This window comes from Oncorhynchus kisutch, linkage group LG10 (genome assembly GCF_002021735.2).
Source record: "Oncorhynchus kisutch isolate 150728-3 linkage group LG10, Okis_V2, whole genome shotgun sequence".
NCBI classification, from domain to species: domain Eukaryota; kingdom Metazoa; phylum Chordata; class Actinopteri; order Salmoniformes; family Salmonidae; genus Oncorhynchus; species Oncorhynchus kisutch.
The window spans coordinates 54,643,543-54,666,597 of NC_034183.2; the positions used below are offsets into that span (position 1 = coordinate 54,643,543).

General features: G+C 48.5%; 1 protein-coding gene across 5 annotated transcripts in view; it reads left to right on the forward strand.

Annotated features, from left to right (window-relative positions):
* Nucleotides 1-23,055, forward strand: part of LOC109898439 (unconventional myosin-X-like) — a 46,981-nt gene that overhangs the window by 18,110 nt on the left and 5,816 nt on the right. For 2 of the 5 annotated variants that reach the window (XM_031834033.1, XM_031834035.1), the window contains exons 3-9: nt 7,996-8,090; nt 12,229-12,411; nt 13,740-13,897; nt 15,895-16,018; nt 16,679-16,976; nt 20,941-21,148; nt 21,367-21,503. In XM_031834033.1, the coding sequence (XP_031689893.1) occupies nt 7,996-8,090; nt 12,229-12,411; nt 13,740-13,897; nt 15,895-16,018; nt 16,679-16,976; nt 20,941-21,148; nt 21,367-21,503 (1,203 nt within the window). Of the gene's footprint in view, nt 1-3,705; nt 3,871-7,995; nt 8,091-12,228; nt 12,412-13,739; nt 13,898-15,894; nt 16,019-16,678; nt 16,977-20,940; nt 21,149-21,366; nt 21,504-23,055 lie in introns of those variants that run through there. The other 3 variants (XM_031834036.1, XM_031834038.1, XM_031834034.1) reach the window with 3 other exon arrangements.

Here is a 23,055-nt window from a genome sequence, read left to right on the forward strand (position 1 = left end):
CCCTGTATACATTGACTCGGTACTGGTACCCCCTGTATACATTGACTCGGTACTGGTACCCCCTGTATACATTGACTCGGTACTGGTACCCCCTGTATACATTGACTCGGTACTGGTACCCCCTGTATACATTGACTCGGTACTGGTACCCCCTGTATACATTGACTCGGTACTGGTACCCCCTGTATACATTGACTCGGTACTGGTACCCCCTGTATACAGCCTCTGTATTGTTGTTTTATAGTTACTTTTTTGTTGTTGTTTTACTTAGTAAATATTTTTCTTAACTCTATTTCTTTAACTGAATATTTGGTTAAGGGCTTGTAAGTAAGCGCTTCACTGTAAGGTTTACACCTGTTGTATTCGGCGCATGTGACAAATACAATTGTGTTTTATTTTTGATTTGATAAGAATTGTGTACAGTTAAATTGTCTATCAGACGTACAGTATATGGGGGCATGTGTATATTTGTATTCACCCAAAAGAGAATGATTAATTTCCATCTCCCTCAGTCCCCCTCTCTCTCTCTCCCTCTGGCACTCCCTCTCTCCTACTCTTTCTACTTCCCCCTCTCTCTCTCTCCCTCTGGCACTCCCTCTCTCCTACTCTTTCTACTTCCGCCTCTCTCTCTTTCTTTGTTAGCTAGCTTCCCGTTTATGTGGGGCAAACAGATGGTTTTGCTTAGCGTGCTGGTGTTAGGCCTACAGGGGAAAGACCGGGGTGGAGAGGGGGAGAAAAAGAAAGAGAGAGGGAGAGATTTAGGGAGAGAGAGATATATGCCATCTGAGCTGCAGGACTTTTCCATGTGTTCCCTTACACTTCCGTAAACAAAGCACCACAGGGGTATTGTTCCTTCTCTCACCAAATTCCTGACATCTCAAACACAAAAACCTCCTCAGGACAACGCTGGAGTGGTGACTTACACGTCAGACCATAGATTGCATATTCACATCAACAGATCAATTGAAACGTTTGAATATTAAACATAACCCTGAAACAGCAGGTTAATATGGGAGTGTCTTGTCTCCTAGTCCCTGACTGTGTCATGGTCTCTCCAGGGGGGTGTAGTTTAGTGTTGGGGGGGGGGGGGGTTCTGTTGGTCTGCTCTCCCTCCTAGCCGTCTAATCCCCGTGTAAAATTGTTTCCTGGCCCCCACAGGAAGTCAGCACTCAAGGCCCCTCCGTCATGGCCTCAGCCGGGGCTTCTGGGAAATACGGGGGCGGGGGGCGAAGGAGGAGGGGGGCTACTGGACAGCTGTGGCACTCTGCCTCATCTGTCAGAGTGCCAACATGTGTCCCCAGCTGCACTACAGCTACACCCCCAACCCCCTCTACCCTCCACCCACCAACCCACCCAACTAGCACCCACACACCACCAGGGCTCTCTCCCATGAAATGAAACCAGCAACCAACCTGGTCCACCAACCCCCGCCCCCCTGTCACCCCCCATCCATCCGGCTATGGACGCTTGTTTTGGATAGTTTGTTTACACCACTCATTCACAAGCCCCTCTTTACTCAATTAGCAGAATTTAAGCATTACTTTGGGCCTGTGTGGGCAGCTGGGCGCAGATTTGCATGTTAAAACCTCTAAAGTCTAAGCCTCTGGGGGGAGGGGGTTCTACTAAGCTAACATATGGAATTGTTTTAAGATGGTCATACCATGGATCATTTAGCTATTTGATTTAGAATTTAAGGAGCCCTGTAGATACTGTATAATAAAAAAGTAAAAAATATTTTGGAATTTGGCTACCACTAAAGAAGTGCATTGAATAACACATTCATAAATGGCAAAACAGACAGTCAAGGTTTTTTCTGAGAAAGCTCAGAAAATATATACAGTACCACTCAAAAGGTTTGGGCACACCTACTCATTCAATGTTTTTTTATTTTTTATTTTATTATTTTCTACATTGTAGAATAGTGAAGACATCATAACTATGAAATAACACATGTGGAATCATGTAGTAACCAAAAAAGTGTTAAACATATCAAAATATATTTTATATTTGAGATTCTTCAAAGTAGCCACCCTTTTCCTTGATGACAGCTTTGCTCTGAGGCTGGTAACTCTACTTAACTTATCCTCTGCAGCAGAGGTAACTCTGGGTCCTTTTGCAGTCCTCATGAGATCCAGTTTCATAATAGTGCTTGATGGTTTTTGCGACTGCAACTGAAGAAACGTTCAAAGTACATACATTTTTCCAGATTGACTGACCTTCATGTCTTAAAGTAATGATGGACTGTCATTTCTCTTTGATTATTTGAGCTGTTCTTGCCATAATATAGATTTGGTATTTTACCAAATAGGGCTATCTTCTGTATACCACCCCTATCTTGTCACAACACAACTGATTGGCTCAAATGCATTAAGACTTTTAACAAATAAACTTTTAACAAGGCACACCTGTTAATTGAAATGCATTCCAGGTGACTACCTCATGAAGCTGGTTGAGAGAATGCCAAGATTTTGCCACGCTGTCATTAAGGTCAAGGGTGGCTACTTTGAAGAATCTCAAATATATTTTGATTTGTTGAACACTTTTTTGGTTACTACATGATTCTATATGTGTTATTTCATAGTGTTGATGTCTTCACTAGTATTCTACAATGTCAAAATAAAGAAAAACCCTTGAATGAGTAGGTGTGTCCAAACTTTAGACTGCTACTGTATATATATTTTTTAAACATTTAACCCCTTTTTTTGTTGGCACAAAACTACCTCCATACTTCCATTCATTTAAAAAAAAACTGTAACAGGTTACCTTCAGACAAGTCCCGTGACATTTGTGGGGGTCGTCGAGCTAAAACATTGTGCTAGTGAGAGTCTCGTCTTTCCATATAGTGGTTATATTAGTTAGTTGGACGCTACAGACGTTTTTGTGACAAGACCGATTTTCGGGATGTCTCCTTGTCTGACAAACACCGCTGTAGCTCTGCTACTTTTCACCGCCGACGCAGAAGGGCGACATATGTTAATTAGATTGATGCATGGGTGCGTCAATAGACTCTTAAGGAATAATTATTAAAGGTAGCATGACGCAAAGCCTAGGCCCGTTTGTCTCTCTGTCGTCTGAACAGTTTCTCTGCTGGTCTGATTCTCGACATGCTTAGTGCTTCATCCTCTTGTTTGGACTTCTAACAGAAGTGTGTTGGACGGCCCGCTCTGGATCAGCTTACCCCAAAGTGTCATAGACTCACACCCACCCACCTGACTTATTTTCCTCGACACAAAGTAGCCTACCTCCCAAACCTATAGCATATGGGCTTCAAAGTTAGAACAAGCCCCTGTGTCTTCCCATATGGTTTTGTCTTTGATATGACTTTTGGTGATGCCTGTGTCTACTTTTGGTGATGCCTGTGTAAGTCACAAAGGCAGATTGTGTGTTAGACGTTAGCTGAAGTCCTGTGGACCCAGATGGGCCCTCTGATTCGCTGAGGGCCCATTGAAGCTGAAGGTCAGGCTTGTTTGAACAGAGACAGAGTAAAAGGTCAACTGGAGGGTTTTAGCCCGGCCCTCCCTCTCCTTACTTTATCCTGTTTCCCTCCAAATGAGAACTTGTTCTCAACTAGCCTACCTGGTTAAATAAAGGTGAAATAAAATAAATAAATAAATAACTTTTCCCTCATTTCCCTCCACTCAAATCTTTCAAATGATCTCTCTTGAATCCTGTCTCCTGCTAGTTCTGAAACGTGTCATTTTTCACGTGGTTAGGGTTATCCTCCCCAACAGTATTGCTCCTCAGGGTTGTCATGTGCATACCTGGGTTTCCGTTAGCCGGCAATTGCCGGCTTTTGGCTGTATGACATTTTTTTTTTAAGCAGATAAATACAATTTTGGCTGGCGAAATGAACCGGGAGAAAAAACAACGGTAGGAAGGCTATCAACGAGTCACCCACCACTTTACAATGTGAGCTGGAGGCAGTATGCATTTTGAAAACATACTTCATTGTTTGAAACCTGCGTGTTTTACCTCATATGAAGTAAAACATGCAGGTTTCAAACAATGAAGTATGTTTTCAAAATGCATACTGCCTCCATGTCTTTCCTTGCTTGAAAATCAGACCATATAAAGGTGTAGGCAATTGTTTTCTAAAGACTTTATAGGTGGTGCGTGAGTTTAAAGTTTGGGGAAGCATAAGCCTTTCATGTATTTCTACCAATCTGCTGGTCAGTTATGATTTTCATGAAATGTGTATTTTGACGGCACTGTTTCATATCAATAATAATGTTTTCGATTCTCAAAATCGTTGCCCCGTGGATAATCATAAAAATCCTAATTAAAATGTAAGACATATAAAATGTAAGATTCAACTATTGCGAGAGGACCAGCCTCTGCTATATGACACATTGATACACGCTGATCATTGGCGGCTAAATAGCCTAAATGAGCGCATGGAACTCCGAGATGGCTAATGCAGCTGTTGGCCTATAACTTACTTACATTGTCAACAAAGTAAACATACATAAAAACAGTAGAAAATATACTGCTGAAAATTCTGGTTCTTTCAATAACTTTAATTTCCCTACTTAGCCTGTCTGCCTCCCTTTACATCTGTCTTGACTTGCGCTGTCGCTTGTGAAGTGCAACATTGTATCAAATCAATCAACTGGATCTGGGCCCTAACTTGCAACATTGTATCTACTAGCCTATTCGGAACTGAGAGTCTAGGCACCAGTGAGCTCGGGACAGACAGACGTTTTTGCGCAAGGGACAGGATAAGTATTTTATGACGTTTCCACTGGATATATGGGATCATCAGATGATTGTATTTTGGTCTTTCACACCGAGGCTTGGTGATTATCGAGGGGGAGATTTTTGTGAGGAACTATTATAGGCTGTCATTTGCAATGGGTGTTAAAACAACGGACTTGGTTGACTTACTGTGTGAGGCGAAGAAAAGATTACTGAGAAGATGAGCTTATTGGTGATGAAGGTGATGACTAAGACAGACAGAAATCATACATCCCCAAATGGGCACTTGTGCGCAGCAGGCCAGGGAGGCTAATTCTCTGCGTGCTCAGACGTGCGAGCTCCCTCAACATTAACAAGACCCATGCTCATCGCTCACATGGAGCACTCCAAACAAAAGACAATGAACAAAAGGGGCAACTCGTAAATGATGGCTATGAAATAGAACCAAAACGTGTTTCTCAACAGCATTTACACACCAAGAATGAGAACGCAAAATGACTGTAGGCCTAATTAGTAATACAATGCATTAACATAAATTAATGTAACCAAATGACGGGGATTAACGGTTCATTTACTATTGGTGACATGTAATGGGGAATTGATAACGATGAACAGTTTTAGGGCAAACAATTCACAAGAAACAATGAATGCGCGAGAATTGGTGGGAGACAGCTGAGTTGATTCTGGAGAGCTGAGAGCATGCATTCTGGAGAGAGACGGCCTATAGGCTGTCTTCGCCCCCCCCCCCTCACACGTATAGTGGGTTTACACACCCAATGCATATGTGTCTGGGAGATTTCTCAAATGGCCGGTAAATTAAAACGGGGAAACCCTGGTGCATACATAAAGTAAGTAGCCTGTAGCTTTAAGTAGGAACTTGACCCATTTCACGGCTAGAAGATATCTGGTTGAAGTTCTGCGAGGAACATGGCTAACATTGCTTTTGTACCCTTGAGCAAGGCCCAAACTATAGAGGTACCAGTCCAGGACAGGTTTGTACTGGTGCTCTCCAGAGTTTGTACATGCAGACGATAGCACAAAAATGATCCTAGGATTTGATTTCAAGTCCTCCACATACGAACACGCTATCCCCTAGCTGCCTGCGTTGGAGTTTTCTATAGATCCAAATCCCAATCGGTGTATTGAGTTCTCCATTTAAATGACTGTTTGAAGGTCTGTCTGCATCTGTTTCTGCAGCAAGGGTTTATTCGCGGACTTCAAAAAAAGAGCCTTCCTCCGATTTCCGGATGTATTTTTCTGTATTTAGGAGAAGAGGGACATGCGACGATACACTGGAAAGGTCCCGGCCGAAACAGTCGTACACTCTGTGAGGGCCAATGCGGTATAGTGTTTCCCTGTGTGTCTGAGCATCAGCCTAAATTAGAGACTGATACACACACTTATTTTCCAACTACTGTATGGTCTGAAACAGGCAAACGTATTGACACAAGGGTCAACTAGTGGATGTTGGGATAGTGAGATACTTTGAGCAGCTGTCATCTATTGTAGATGAAGAGCCAGCTAAGTTGAGCAGGATAGGGTATATTCAGACTCATCGATTAGGTCTGACTTCCGTACGGAATAACCTTCCACAGTCATCTGATCAATAATCACAGCCCAGAGAAACGCTATCTAAGACTGTACATGGTGGAGGGATAGAGGGCCACCTGCCAAAACTCATTTCCTGCCTGGTGTTTTCAGGGGAAGGAAGGAGGGTTTGTCCCTTCATACCTCACACGCTAGTTTGACGCAGGAAATAGAGAAAATAAACTAGAAATTAGATAAATATAATGAGCATAGATAAACCTTATAAACAACTTTAATGGTCTGGAAATGGGCCTTGGCCAGCGATAACAAGCTTGAGCTCTCAGTCGTCCACAACATTGCCTGGCCAAATGTCTGAAACGAATGTCACTTGGCAGTCCAAAGTCCTCGCTACCACCATGACTGGTGGCTTTTCTTTTTCAAGGCTTCTTTGACCGTGGCAGTTGAGAAAGAGAGAGAGAGAGAGAGAGGAGAGAGAGCATTTCACAACAGTTTCCCCATAATTCCCAGATGCTTTTGATGTTTGTTATGGGTTTCGATTAGCTGACAACAGTGTAACCCTTTGAACTCTCTCTCTGGCCTGCGACTGCCTGGCTGGCTGGCTTTGAGTCAGTCCTCTCTCTCTCTCTGGCCTGCGACTGCCTGGCAGGCTTTGAGTCAGTCCTCTCTCTCTCTCTGGCCTGCGACTGCCTGGCTGGCTGGCTTTGAGTCAGTCCTCTCTCTCTCTCTGGCCTGCGACTGCCTGGCTGGCTGGCTTTGAGTCAGTCCTCTCTCTCTCTGGCCTGCGACTGCCTGGCTGGCTTTGAGTCAGTCCTCTCTCTCTCTCTGGCCTGCGACTGCCTGGCAGGCTTTGAGTCAGTCCTCTCTCTCTCTCTGGCCTGCGACTGCCTGGCTGGCTGGCTTTGAGTCAGTCCTCTCTCTCTCTCTGGCCTGCGACTGCCTGGCTGGCTGGCTTTGAGTCAGTCCTCTCTCTCTCTGGCCTGCGACTGCCTGGCTGGCTGGCTTTGAGTCAGTCCTCTCTCTCTCTGGCCTGCGACTGCCTGGCTGGCTGGCTTTGAGTCAGTCCTCTCTCTGGCCTGCGACTGCCTGGCTGGCTGGCTTTGAGTCAGTCCTCTCTCTCTCTCTGGCCTGCGACTGCCTGGCTGGCTGGCTTTGAGTCAGTCCTCTCTCTCTCTCTCTGGCCTGCGACTGCCTGGTTGGCTGGCTTTGAGTCAGTCCTCTCTCTCTCTCTGGCCTGCGACTGCCTGGCTGGCTTTGAGTCAGTCCTCTCTCTCTCTCTGGCCTGCGACTGCCTGGCTGGCTGGCTTTGAGTCAGTCCGGCGTCGCTCTGTCAGTCCTCTCTCTCTCTCTGGCCTGCGACTGCCTGGCTGGCTGGCTTCGAGTCAGTCCGGCGTCGCTCTGTCACGTTTTATTTTCAGTCCTCCGCTTCCCTCCACTCCGCTGTGCCCGCCAGCCAAACCAATTAAAGAGAGACGAGCTGTCCACAGTGGCGTGGAATGCATGCAGCTGGGGAGGGGAGGGGTGGAGGGAACGATATTCACAGCACTTCAACTTGTCCCCCTCTCCGCTCTCACTTAGGGTGTCAGAGAGGCTTAGGGTGGGCAGAGAGGCTTAGGGTGGGCAGAGGTTGTGTGGGGTTACCCTCCTCCCCTCGACTCAGAGCCAATAGGGTGTGTGTGTGTGGGGGGGGGGGGGGGGCCTTGAGTGTGGGAGTGTATGATGCTGTTATTTACCACCTCTCTCTGTCTCACCCAGACACAGTCTGTCAGAGGTTCCTGATGAGATGAAGAGTCTGATCATAGAGAAGAGCAAGATGGGCCTTGAAGAAGACCCCGAGCTGCTGGTCAAAGGTGAGCCTGCCTGGCTGACACACCCCTACACCATCCCTCTATTCTCTCTCTCTCTGCTTTCTCTCTGTGTGGCTGTTGTGTCCCAGCTCCAGTGATTTGCATGTACAGTAATAACAGTCTGTGGGATGATGACGTTCACTCGTCCGAGAGCGTTAGCCGAGCTTGAGCTCCGTGCATGTTTGCGGTGTTATCACTGAATAAGTAGGCCATACTGTACTACTGTACTGTACACTTCACGGTCCACGGCTAAGCCCTCACACACACACACACACACACACAACACCCTTCCCCCAGTAATCATGTAATGATGGCCATCAGCGGCATTAAGAGCCTTGCGAGCCTGACGCTTTTTGAGGAGTGATCTCACAGGCTATTCATGTGTGCTTTTCCTGCTACCGAAACGGTTGCAGTAAAATGCCAGCGCTTGGATAAGTTACGTCCTCTTTGGGATGGCGGCAGCCTGATCGGCTAATTCGGACAGCAGTTACCATGCAGCACCCCTGGCCGACTGGCTGGCTGCACCCCTCCTCCCTCTGTTCCGATGTCTGAGACCGGGCAGAGGGGCAGGCGATGGGGTTAGGGGGGTGCATTCCTTCCCAATCGGAGGACGGATACTTCCCCTGGGCCCCTGGACTGGCTATGTGCCTTGGCATTTGTTCTCTTCAGTCGGGCCGTCTTCCCCACCAACCACCACTATCTCCAGCACCACTGACGCTCCAGGACATGTGAAGGCCTTGCTCTGTTCATGCCCTTGTTGTGTGCAGGGATATATTTTCAAATGTCCTGGAGCTAGGGTGTCCCTAGCTGTGTTCAATGGGACATCCTCAGGCAACTGGGGCCAAGGGTCGCCTCGCTGTCTAAAATAGGCCATCAACCGTGCCGAGACAGACAGAGAGGAAAAGAGATATATAGAGAGAGATTGACGTAGCGAAGGAGTGAGAAACTCCTAGACAGAATGCAGTAACGAGCATAAATTACATTCCTCTGTTTGTTCATGCGCGGGAAAACTGAACAATTTTAGCTACATATCACTTAAGAGTGGGCAGTACTCCAGTCATTTGGAAAGGGATTCAGTCGACTCAATTGCAATCGTTTCCCTTTCTGTTTGGATCTCTGTCTAATTCAGTTCAGCCCATAATCCTAGTGTTGAAGCTCATTAACGCTCTGCGCCTTTATGGATGATGGTTTGTTATCAGATGCTTTTTAATCTCCCCCAAATCTCCAGAACAAACAGAATGTACACACAGAGATGGAAGGACAGAGCAGAACCAGAGGGAGACAGACTCCAGTGTTTACTCAGTTTGTGTTTCAGGGGGCAGGGCCAGCATTAGGGGTCTGGGGTCACAAATGAAACAAATTAAGGGCGAGCCGTGGCCCCCGGGGGACGCATTAGCAGGCCAGGGAGATGGGATCCAGATGGAGGACCGCGGGGGGGAGGGGAAGGGTAGGCAGGGGGTCCTGACCGGGACTCTTGTTTCACCCTTTCTCTCTCAATGTCTCTCTCCCTCACTGCCTTTCCTTCTCTTTCTCTACTTTTCTCACTCCCTCTCTTCCGCTCGCTCTCTCTCTCTCTCTATCTCTCTCTCTCTCTCTCTCTCTCTCTCTCTCTCTCTCTCTCTCTCTCTCTCCTTCTCTCCCTCCGAAGTCGGCCGTCTCTCTATCTCACTGTCTCAAAAAGAGCAGCTGCAGGACATCCTGTGTGACTGACAGACATGCCTCCCAGGTCTCCGCTAACCAGTCCACCCACACCCCTTTACCCCCTACCCCCGACCCAATCATCCACCCCACCCAATCCCGTCCTGTCTTACCTCATAGTTTTTTATTTACCCATTTCCTGTTGGTTTTTATGCTCCTGCTCCTTTACTCCACAGGAAGTACCTGGGGACTGTATTGGGTGGGTTTATAGTGTGTTCCAGGCTGCCACTGGGAAAGGGGAAACAGAATGAGACTCCCACTTCGACTTCCCCCCTCCAGGTCTATGGGTTGTAACATGGGGGATGGTAGCAATGGGGGCTCTGCAAGTAGGGGTAGGGGAAAGCACTTTACGGCAGGAAAAAGGGGAGCTGGTGTGTGTGTGTGGGGGGGGGGGGGGGGGGGGGGGGGGGGGGGGGCGAAGAGAAAGGAGCTGTAGGGAAAGCGAGGGAGAGCTGACAGGTGGCATGCAGCTTGCTAACCACAGAGGAAGCTGCTCGGTCGTCAGAGCTGTTCTAAGAAGTTAGCCCAATGAACATGGCACTGCTGTTCCCATAAACACAGCACACACACACACACACTCAACAGATGGCACAGCCACATAACCCTGCCCTCACCATAGCGCCCTGCTCCAGCTTTGGGCCAGGTGACCAGCCAGGGCCCGCTGCCAGCCTATCCATCAGCCCTCACTTTGAACTCTGACTGCTCTCTCTCGTTTTACCCCTCCCTCTCACCGCCACCCCTATCCATCCCTTGCACCCTCTTCCTCTCTCTCTCCGGGCATCCCCTGGCCAGAGCTTGGCCAACCCCGGTTTATTTACCCTCAGCTCTATGAGATTAAATATTTAGAGGGAACAGTTTGCACACACAGGTTGTGTCCCAAATGGCACAATATTCGCTATATAGTGCACTACTTTTGACCGGAGCCCAATGGACCCTGGTCAAAGGTAGTGTACTACACAGGGGACAGTGTGCCGTTTGGGGGACATTCTATGGGGTGCTGCATGCCTGGTGTTTGGTAACACTACAACCACTTTCCCCTCTGGACACGGGTAGTACACTATATATACAAAAGTATGTGGACACCCCTTCAAATTAGTGTATTCGGCTATTTGAGCCACACCCGTTGCTGACAGGTGTATCAAATTGAGCACACAGCCATGCAATCTCCATAGACAACCATTGGCAGTAGAATGGCCTCACTGAAGAGCTCAGTGACTTTCAACATGGAACCGTCATAGGATGCCACTTTTCCAACAAGTCAGGTCATCAAATTTCTGTCCTGCTAGAGCTTCCCCGGTCAACTATAAGTGCTGTTATTGTGAAGTGGAAACGTCTAGGTGCAACAACGGCTCAGCCGCAAAGTGGTACAGAGCCCTGACCTTTGGGATGAATTGGAACACCGGCTGTGAGCCAGGCCTAATTGCCCAACATCAGTACCTGACCTCACTAATGCTTTTGTGGCTGAATGGAAGCAATTCCCAGTAGCAATGTTGCAACATCTAGTGGAAAGTCTTCCCAGGAGAGTGTAGGCTGTTATAGCAGCAAAGGGGGGAGCAACTCCATATGAATGCCCATGGTTTTGGTACAAGATGTTCGACGAGCAGGTGTCCACATACTTTTGGCCATGTAGTGTACATCCCCTTCATGTAAAGCTGGACACTGCAGCCCAGGATCCTGTTCAGTAGAGACTAAACACAAACAGTTATGAAATGGAAAATTACCATTTTTATTGGACAAATTCAGGTCAGTTTCAAAACATTTTGTCTCGTTCTGTGCCTACTGAACACCACCCAGTTCTGAGGGCCATGGTTATGTGACGGGGGTGGAATGGTGAATGGAGCCAGGAGAATGTATCTCCCTCCCTCCCTCCCTCCCTCCCTCCCTCCCTCCCTCCCTCCCTTCCTCCCTCTCTGGGCGTTAATGACAGATCAGTCCACCAGTTCTCTTCCTGCTACTCCACCACCAGCGACTGTTCTCCAACCCTTTTCTTCTTTGTGTGTGTTTTTTTACAGCTGTAATTATCCTGGTGGCAGGCACACAGGCCTTAATGTCTGACTATACCATTAGCTGCCGTTATTTTTAACCTGTTCTGCACGTTGCAGACATATTTTATGTCTGATGGGTTCAACCTCTTAGTGATTATGTTCAGCCCAAACTAATTAACCCTTCCATTCAACCAAATAAGACGCACACACACACACAGATGCACACACTCGCAAACACACACACACACACACACACACACAGAGGCACATGCGCAAAAACACACACACACATACACTATCATGTGCAGATATTTTTGGATGAGGCTGCCTTTTTGATAGCATGCACTGCTTTGCTTCATCTTGGCCAGGTCGCAGCAGTAAATGAGAACTTGCTCACAGCTGGCCTACCTGGTTAAATAAAGGTGAAATCACACACATTCATTGTGCATGTGTTGTAGGCTGGCTGTTCCGGGAGGTGCGTGGAAGCTGGATCAAGCAGCGATGCTACTGGTTTGTACTGAGCCAGGACTCCTTAGACTACTACAGCAGCTCAGAGAGAGGAGCCCGCAGACTGGGAACACTGGTGCTCACCAACCTCTGCTCTGTCATCTGGCCAGACAAACAGACCTTCAAGGAGACGGGTGAGTGCTGGCATGTATAGACACACACACACTCTCTCTCTGTCTCCCACTGTCTCTCTCTCTTATTTATATATATATATATATATACATGCCATCCCAAATTCCCTGTTTGGATAACTAAGCCCCACATAGTAAGTTCCGTATTGGTTCAATGATCAAATATTGGTAAAGATCCCAAAGCGGTTGTAATGTGAGGATTTCCGGTCTCCTCTCAGTTCCTGTAAGCCCAGTACACCCAGAGGAAGTCTGGAAAACCCAGTCCACTTTTCTCTCCACAACTTGGGTTTGTCTGGAACCTTCTGAGTCATCAGCACCAGAATGACCCTTTACCATTTAACACCCCGAATGACAGGAATCGGAAAGGAAATACAGGTGAAATGCTATTGTTGTGTGAGGAGAGAGGGGGGGGGGGGGTTGGAGTGTGTGACTCGGACTAGGAGTTCTTCTATTACTCGCCCACGACACACACACACACACACAAGGCCCTCTGTGTCTGTATGGAGGGGATTGTACCATCGCCTGCTGACTTTAGACAACCACTTAAAACCTCCAGGAGAAATAATACCTAACCCAAACATTCCCCTAAATCTGCTCTGGGACTTTCCTGCGTTCTCTGGCATTGTGTTGCCCCTTTATACATTGAAATGTTCAGTCTTTTTTTGTTTCTTCCACCTCTCTATTTCTCACTTGTGAAATAGCAGTGAATGGGGTCATGCACACACGCACGCACACACACACACTTTAGCCTCACTTGGCTTTTGAACTTGACCAATCTAAACAAAGAAAAATCAGTATACCAAGTCACGTAGCTAGCAGGAGATCACATGGTAACAAACTCAGGGTATGATTGGCCCGGGGGTCCACACTGCCTGTAGCGTGTCCAGTACAGTTACTACTTCCTGTGCACATGGAGGAGAGAGGGCTTTCTCAGTTCTTACAGGACGTTAGGCCAGGTGTTGTGCCAGGAGAGGACACACCTCTGTCCTGACTTGGTTGTAGTCGTTGTGTTTCGGTTGGGCTTAGTGGCTAATAAAGTTGGGAGCCCCTCTCGGGGTGACCGCTGACCTCTGTGAAACCCAGAGAGGAAGTGAGGAAGCCAGGAGTCACACCAGATATGTGGAGTGTCCCATGTTCAGACCACATGAGAGGGAGAGTGGAGCAGGCTTCCTTATTTTCTGAAACCAAAGTTACTACATAAGTATAGGCCTTGGATTCTGCTCTCTATATCTATATTGTTCTTTGAAAGTTCCGTTTCTGTTTACTCATGCTTTCATTGCACGATACACTGATGACCAATTTCTGTGTGTATGTGTGTGTGTGTGTTTCAGGGTACTGGAGCATCACAGTGTATGGGCGTAAGCACTGCTACAGGCTGTACACCAAGCACTTCAACGAGGCTGTGCACTGGGCCTGCGCTGTCCAGAAGGTTATCGACACAAAAGCCCCCGTGGAGACGCCCACTCAGCTCCTGATCCGAGACATTGAGGTGAGACACACACATGCACACACACACACACTCCTTCACAGCATCTCGCTGCCCGCCCCAGACCAGACCACTGCCAAGCTGCCGATGACACGGGTCACCAAACACGGACCGCAGCAACACAACGGACATTATACCTCTGCTCTGTCACCGCGGCAACCGCGTGTCCAGACTGGGCCGCGAGTCCAAAGTGTCCTCCAACTGTCGTTGCTGCTGCCTTCAGGGAATGAACTTATTACCGCCAAGCTGTGAGAGGAGAGGAGGCACCCCGTAAAAGTTCCACCGGAATGTTCTGCCCTATTTTAAGGAACGTGTCATTTTTAGAGGCAAAAGGGTGGATGAAGAGGGTGTGCAAGGCAAAGCGTCATATTAGGACCCGGCCCTGGGGAGTGTACGTGTGTTTGCCCACAGAAACATGCCTCACTTAAACAGTTGAATGAGGCACAGCGAGTTCTTCTATTTTTAAAGTATGATTTCATTCATCACGAAGACAAAGTCTAAGAGAAAAAGCCAGACCACGCTCTGCCATCACTTTGGAATTCACCCAGTGGTGTTTAGTCTCTGCTTGTTTGCTATTCTGAGTTTGTGTGTTGTTGTGTGTGTATTCTTGTAAATGTGCCCATCGATCACTTGACTTCGGCGGGAGGAGGAAGAGAGGGGCCCGCTTTTTAAAGAGTTGCCCCTGTCTTCTCTTCCTCCCCCTTTCCAATCCCTCTCCACTCCTTCCAACACTCTTTTTCACACTTAACACAAAGCCTAGCCGAATCCCACTGAAGGAGGGAGAACACTACTGAACGCAACTGACACTACAGGAGAGGGAGGGAGGGAGGGAGGGAGGGGGAGAGGGAGGGAGGGAGGGAGGGAGGGGGAGAGGGAGGGAGGGAGGGAGGGAGGGAGGGAGGGAGGGAGGGAGGGAGGGAGGGAGGGAGGGAGGGAGGGAGGGAGGGAGGGAGGGAGGGAGGGAGGGAGGGAGGGAGGGAGGGAGAGAATGAATAGAGGAGTTATTTGTGTGAGAGAAGTGCTTATCTCTGAGTGTAGATGTGTGTCCCACCAGACATGGAGGTGAAGAGAGATGACTGTTTCAGCCTTGGACCTCCAGTCTGTGTCGCTTGTGAAAGAGAGAGAGGGAGGTAGCGAGGGCGGGAGAGAGTGAGAAGGACAAGGGAACATGTCCATTTTTAGGACATAATGAGGATGGATGTTCTGTCGGAATCCTGTAGATTATAAATGAATCCCGTTGTGTCCTCTCGCGACCTCTACACAGACCGCAATGTGTCCCCCAGTGTTGAGCACTGTACAGCTACTGTATGTACGCCTATGGTAATGTGTTCTGTATGTGTCTGTCCAATAGACAGTCTGCCAGTGTTCCACATGCTCCCAGTTCAGATTGACCAAAACATTTCAGAGGAATGTGTCAACTTTGCCCCACAAAGGAGGGTGAATTGGGGGAAGGAGGGAGAGCAGTGGCACCATTACTAATGGTCAACAGGTGCAGGCAGGGATTGCAGTAGTGGATGCCGTCTGTGTAGGGCGTCAAGAAGCCTAGCGGTTAAGAGGTTGGGCCAGTTGCTGGTCGAAAGGTAGCTGGTTTGAATCCTCAAGCTGACTAGGTGAAAAATCTGTCTGTGCCCTTGAGCAAAGCACTGAACCCTAATTGCTCCCGTAACTCGCTCTGCTAAATGATGAACACGTCATGTAAAATGTGTTTCTGTCAATCAGAGTAGCATCTGTAGCGAGATACCACATAGACATGTAAATAGTGTCAGTGATGGCGGTGTGTTTTGTTGGGTCCCCAGGTGTTTAAAAAGCGGGCATAGCTGTCCTCCTGCTCCATGGCCTGACTCCCACTGACCCTAGTCACCCCTGTTACCCAACACACTCTCTCTCATAGCAGCCCTCCTTGGGGCTGCTCCCAGGTCAGCTGGAAGGTCAAGGAAGCTTATCTGTCACTCTCTCTCTCTCTTCAACTGTCTGTCTGTCTCTCTGTCTTTCTTCTCCAGGAGAACAAGTTTAACCCTGAGGTGGTAGATAATATGTACCAGCACAACCCCATCCTGAAGCACACCCAGAGCCCCCTGTACGCCCCCCTGCTGCCCTTCCCTTACGGCAGCCTGGAACACACCTGTAAGTACTACTACCATGCTACCACCAGTCCCTGCGGTCAGTACCATGCCTGTAAACTCTGCAGTAAAACAGGAGCAGTTACACACCCACTCACACACACACACCCACACACACACCCACACACACACACACACACACACCCACACACACACACACACACCCACCCACACACACACCCACACACACACCCACACACACACACACACACACACACACACACACACACACACACACACACACACACACACACACACACACACCCCACACACACCCACACACACACCCACTCACACACACACACACACCCACACACACACACACACACACACCCACTCACATATGAGTAATGCTGTCACGTGCTCGTTGACATGCCCAGTAATGATACACTGTAACAGACTCACATATGGATTTACCATTGAGTTAGTCACCTGTAATGCCTAACCGCCTGCGTGCCAAGTCGAGGCCAGTGAGTGAGACATCCTAGATAAGGCATGATGAGAGACGGCCACTAAAGCCTAGTCGTTCCACCGAGAGACCTCACAGAGACAGGATCATCTATTCTCAACCATGCTGACTGGTCTAGTCTGGTCTAATTCCTAATACTATGCATCTGGTACTGACTCCCTCTCTCTCCACCTCTCCCCCCCCCCCCCCCCACAGACCACAGTGGTAAGGGCTATGCCACGGTGCGGGAGGAAGCTGTGAAGCTCTTCAACTGTCTGCAGCAGCTGGAGTGTGCGCGGGACCCGGTGCCTCTGATCCAGGGCGTGCTGCAGACCTGTCTGGACCTGCGGCCGCTCCGGGACGAGGTCTACTGCCAGCTGGTGAAGCAGACCAGCTGCACGCCGCAGCCCCACACCGCCGCACACCTCCGCTACTGGCAGCTCCTCACCTGCATGAGCTGCACCTTCCTGCCCGGCCCCGCCGTGCTTAAATACCTGCGCTTCCACCTCAAGAGGTGACACACACAACATATTACACAACGCCCTCAACAGGAGGAGTAATTCTTCCCCTACCCATCCACCTAACTCTGTCGTAGCCTGCGGAAAACGTTAAGGCGTCAGCTGGTTTCACCGACAATGGAAAGCGTTTGGTGTTGACAGGTGTCTCTGTCAGAAATTATTTGAGAGGTGAGGGGGGGGGGGAATAGAGCTGCGGTACGAGGGAGAAATGGGGGTCAGGCTGTGGGCCAGAAGGGTGCCAGTAGCATGGGAACCCACAGTGGGAGCAGACAGGAGACAGGCGCCAAGCCTGCTAACCACCAGTTAGATATAGTAGTGTGAAATGCCCTCACATTGTTACTGCACGACCCCTAGACATATCCAGTGTTTTAGGACTGGATTTGCAGCTCTGAATTAGCCACATGCTAAGCTATATTAACAGTGTTAATCTTTGGCCTGAAGCCTCTGTTGGACTGCAAGTCATAAAGCACTATATATGATGCCCATGTTTACACTGCGACTCAGTATCAGGCCAAAGCTAATGGAACAGTTGCAATATACAGCACACTGAGGCATCCACCTCTCAGAGCTAGAACACACTGTCTCTCGTGGTAGGGGTTGTATGTACAGAGCCTTCGGAAAGTATTCGGACCCCTTGAGAAAATCCTCAGCAATCGACACACAATACCCCGTAATGACAAAGCGAAAACAGGTTTTTAGACATTTTTGCAAATGTATTAAAAACAGATTAATTTACATAAGTATTCAGACCCTTTGCTATGAGAGTCGAAATTTGAGCTCAGGTGCATCCTGTTTCCATTGATCATCCTTGAGATGTTTCTACAACTTGATTGAGCTCCAAGACTGGATTGTGCCGAGGCACAGATCTGGGGTACCAAAACATTTCAGCAACATTGAAGGTGCCAAAGAACACATTGGCCTCCATCATTCTTAATTGGAAGAAGTTTGGAACCACCAAGACTCTTCCTAGAGCTGGGTACCCGGCCAAACTGAGCAATCGGGGGAGAAGGGTCTTGGTCAGGGAGGTGACCAAGAACCTGATGGTCACTCTTACAGAGCTCTAGAGTTCCTCTGTGGAGATGGGAGAACCTTCCAGAAGGACAACCATCAAATCAAATCAAATGTATTTATATAGCCCTTACATCAGCTGATATATCAAAGTGCTGTACAGAAACCCAGCCTAAAACCCCAAACAGCAAGCAATGCAGGTGTAGAAGCACGGTGGCTAGGAAAAACTCCCTAGAAAGGCCAGAACCTAGGAGGAAACCTAGAGAGGAACCAGGCTATGAGGGGTGGCCAGTCCTCTTCTGGCTGTGCCGGGTGGAGATTATAACAGAACATGGCCAAGATGTTCTAATGCTCATAAGTGACCAGCATGGTCAAATAATAATAATCACAGTGGTTATAGAGGGTGCAACAGGCCAGCACCTCAGGAGTAAATGTCAGTTGGCTTTTCATAGCCGATCATTGAGAGTATCTCTACCGCTCCTGCTGTCTCTAGAGAGTTGAAAACAGCAGGTCTGGGACAGGTAGCACGTCCGGTGAACAGGTCAGGGTTCCATAGCCACAGGGAGAACAGTTGAAACTGGAGCAGCAGCACGGCCAGGTAGACTGGGGACAGCAAGGAGTCATCATGGCAGGTAGTCCTGAGGCATGGTCCTAGGGCTCAGGTCCTCCGAGAGAGAGAAAGAAAGAGAGAGAATTAGAGACTTAAATTCACACAGGACACCGGATAGGACAGGATGAATACTCCAGATATAACAGACTGACCTTAGCCCTCCGACACATTAAATACTGGAGGCTGAGACAGGAGGGGTCAGGAGACACTGTGGCCCCATCCGATGATACCCCCGGACAGGGCCAAACAGGCAGGATACATCTCTGCAGAACTCCAGTAATTAGGCTTTTATGGTAGAGTTGCCAGATGGAAGCCACTCCTCAGTAAAAGGCACATGACAGCCATGAGAAACAAGTTTCTCTGGTCTGATGAAACCAAGATTGAACTCTTTGGCCTTAATGCTAAGTGTCACGTCTGGAGGAAATCTGCCACCATCCCTACAGTGAAGCATAGTGGTGGCAGCATCATGCTGTGGGGATGTTTTTCAGTGGCAGGGACTGGGAGACTAGGGACTGATCGCGGAAAAAAGCAATGGAGAAAAGTACAGAGATCCTTGATGAAAACCTGCTCGAGGACCTCAGACTGGGTTGAATGTTCACCTTCCAACAGGACAACGACCCTAAGCACACAGCCAAAACAATGCAGGAGTGGCTTCGGGACAAGTCTCTGAATGTCCTTGAGTGGCCCAGCCAGAGCCCGGACTTGAACCCAATCGAACATCTCTGAAGAGACGGCCTGACAAAGCTTGAGAGGATCTGCAGAGAAGAATGAGAAACTCCCCAAATACAGGTGTGCCAAGCTTGTAGCGTCATAAACAAGAAGGCTCAAGGTTGTAATCACTGCCAAAGGTGCTTCAACAAAGTACTGATAAAGGGACTGAATACTTATGTAAATGTAATATTTCCGTTTTTTATTTTTTATAAATATGCAAACATTTCAAAAAACCAGTTTTTGCTTTGTCATTTTGTGGTATTGTGTGTAGATTGACGAGGAAAAAATACTATTTAATACATTTTAGAAGAAGGCTGTAACCTAACAAAATGTGGAAAAAGTCAAGGGGTCTGAATACTTTCTGAACTTTTCACAGTATAGCTAGCTATTAGCTTCCGGGGTCAGCCTAAATGCAAGGTGGCAGGTTATGCAGCAGCGCTGCTATAAAGAGATAGCGTCAGTGTTTCCCTGAGACCTCTGTGAGAGAGTGTTGAGGCTGACCCCACAGCTGGACAGAACTGGAACTGGAGCCCAGAGACTAAGCCCCCCTCCCCCCTACCCCCATGGTGCACTGAGAACCCCCCAGGGAATGCCCCCAGTCGGAGAAGGGTCGACATGAGCCCTGCGTGCGTGGAGGAGAGAAGGTTGGGCCAGGCGGGGTGGGGAGGGGGGCAGACGAAAAGGGATCACACAGCACAGCCTCTCTCAGTGGAGCATTCCTAATTATGTTTGAGCAGCAAGACAAAACCCACCCTGTGCCCCGTAATGAGACCGAGAGGGCCTCCTCTCTCTCTCCGTCTCTCTGTCTCTCTCTCTCTCTCTGTCTCTCTCTCTCTCTCTCCATTTGGCTGTCTGGAGTGTCTGAGTCTTCTCTCATTCGCCCCCTTTCTCTCTCCAGCTCTCCTCTGTTCTCTGTGCTGTATATTTTGGGATGGACACTGTAGTATAATTGCTTCCTTCCACAACTTCTACCCTTCCTTGTTTGAGCTGGGGTGAGCTCATGGCTCTATCAGGTCACCTTTCACACCTCTGACATTCTTGCGTGTTTTGGAGTTTTTGGCCCATCGAGGGGTGCTCCGCTTTCCCTGGCCACTCCGCTGGGAGGAAGTGGCAGGTCACTCTGGTTGACGTGAGCGGAAACACCTTTTCCTGTAAAGAGCTCTGCTGAAAGTCAAACATGTTTTCTTTTCCCTTTTTACATTCTCTTTGAAGGATGGAGGGAGGAGAGCCTTTTAAGTCTCTGAGAGCCAAAGTGAGAACACTGGTCGTTCCTCTCCTCATTGACTTCTCAGGCAACGCGAAAGAAAATAAAGATGGCTTGTGTGGAACCGAAAGGATGATGCAAATCCAGTTCAAATAACATAACGGTTATCACGGTTAATATTAGAATCACTGACGTGCTTCAGTTTGCCCTTTTTGAAATGCAGTGGAGCTTCCTTTAGTCATACACACACACACTCACCCGGCTCACTCCCGTGTCTCCTCTCTCCACTCCCGTGTCTCCTCTCTCCCCTCCCGTGTCTCCTCTCTCCCCTCCCGTGTCTCCTCTCTCCCCTCCCGTGTCTCCTCTCTCCCCTCCCGTGTCTCCTCTCTCCCCTCCCGTGTCTCCTCTCTCCCCTCCCGCGGTCCAGGATCCAGAGCCAATTTCCGGAGTCGGAGATGGATAACTATGCGTCGTTCATCGGGGAGGCTCTGGAGAAGACACGGTGTCGGGAATGTGTTCCTTCCTGGGAGGAGATCCAGGTGCTGATGGGGAGACAGGAGATGCTGTGTACAGTTCACTACCCGGGACCAGGCTCCTGTCAGCTTCACATCAGCTCACACACCACCGCCAACGAGGTGAGGGGGGCTCTCTATCATCTCTGTCTCTCTCTATCATCTCTGTCTCTCTCGCTCTATGTCACTACCAAGATCTATGAACACCCTCTCCAATCCTTTCCTCTGTGACCTTTGTGGAGACATGCACTGTAAAGTGAGGTCCCTACTCCCTACCAGACCCAGCAAGTTGGGAACTGCTTGTCAGTGTACTCCTTACGACTCTCTCTCTCCTCTGCTAGGTGGTAAGGAGGATGTTGGAGAAGCTGGGTCTGAAGGAGAGCAGAAACACTTTTTCCCTGTTTGAGCAGAACGCCCACTGGGAGAGAGCTGTAGGGGGCAGCACCATCATCGCTGACATCCTCACCAGGTTTGAAAAGTAAATATCGCGCAGACACAGACAGACGCAGACAGGCACAGACAGACATCATTACGAGGGTCGAAAAGTTAGCCTACTCCGGAATTGAATGTGAACTCATCTGTTGTATGTATGTGCCAAGAATCCAAGCTATGTTCCGTAGAACAACAGACGAATCTGAAGTCTTTGAGATTTTTTAGCGGGATCAGCTTTAATATTGCAGATAGATTGTGGCTTCTATCAATGTAATTGTCTGCATCATTTCTATCCCCCATATATATTTGTATCATTATTTTCCCCTAACCCTACCACCCCTCCCCTAATTGGAGTAGACTAATGGACAACAACACTTCCAGCTTATACATACATACATACATTTTACGGACACAGTATATTTTACTTTATTTTTTTTTTTTTTCACCCTTCAGCTACCCTCAATCAGCTACCCACCTATCAGCTACCCTCAATCAGCTACCCTCAATCAGCTACCCACCTATCAGCTACCCACCTATCAGCTACCCTCAATCAGCTACCCACCTATCAGCTACCCACCTATCAGCTACCCTCCTATCAGCTACCCTCCTATCAGCTACCCTCAATCAGCTACCCACCTATCAGCTACCCACCTATCAGCTACCCTCCTATCAGCTACCCTCAATCAGCTACCCACCTATCAGCTACCCTCAATCAGCTACCCACCTATCAGCTACCCTCAATCAGCTACCCACCTATCAGCTACCCACCTATCAGCTACCCACCTATCAGCTACCCACATATCTCTGAAAATCATCCCGTTTTGATTTCTAATTACCATATATTTCTCAACTGTTCTGTAATGTTTCACAAAAGTTCTGAACCTTTCTATCCTCCTAGTTTCTGCAGATAGTGTCGTTTGTGTTGTTCTTCTCCTGTGGTCCAGCTCGCATGCTGTAAATTAACCCTGATAACTGTTGACCCTGCCGTCTCATTTTGTCAATCACAAACCGACACCATGCTGGGAAAGTAGTGGGCATGTGTCACCATGTCTGTCTCTCTGCAGTCAGGGCACCAACTGTACTCTCAATGTGACACCGATGTCATGTGCTTGTGTAAGGACTCTCAGTGTCGCAGATAAGGAGTGAATTCAGCTGGAATAGAAGGGCTCGGCGTTGTTCTAAGAATTGCGCGTGTGTCTACAGAGCTAGAGTGACAGGGTAAACATACCAAATGTAACTAGTCGCTGTTAGTCATCATCCGCTGCAGCACACGGTGATGTCACAGACAGGAAGGGATGGGGTGGTGGGATATTGACCTGGCCCGCCAGTTGGAGAGTTCTCATGCATGTGTGTGTGTGCTTATGTGTGTGCATGCATGCTCGTCTGTGTGAACGTGTATAAATTCTCACACGTGTTTTTTCCCACCCGTCAACCCTGCTAACCCCTTCTGTTCTCTCTCTCTCTCTCTCTCTCTCTCTCTCTCTCTCTCTCTCTCTCTCTCTCTCTCTCTCTCTCTCTCCTCTTCCTCTCTCTCTCCTCTCCCTCTCTCTCTCCCCCCCCCTCTCTCCTTCTCTCTCTCTCTCTTACTCACTCTCTCT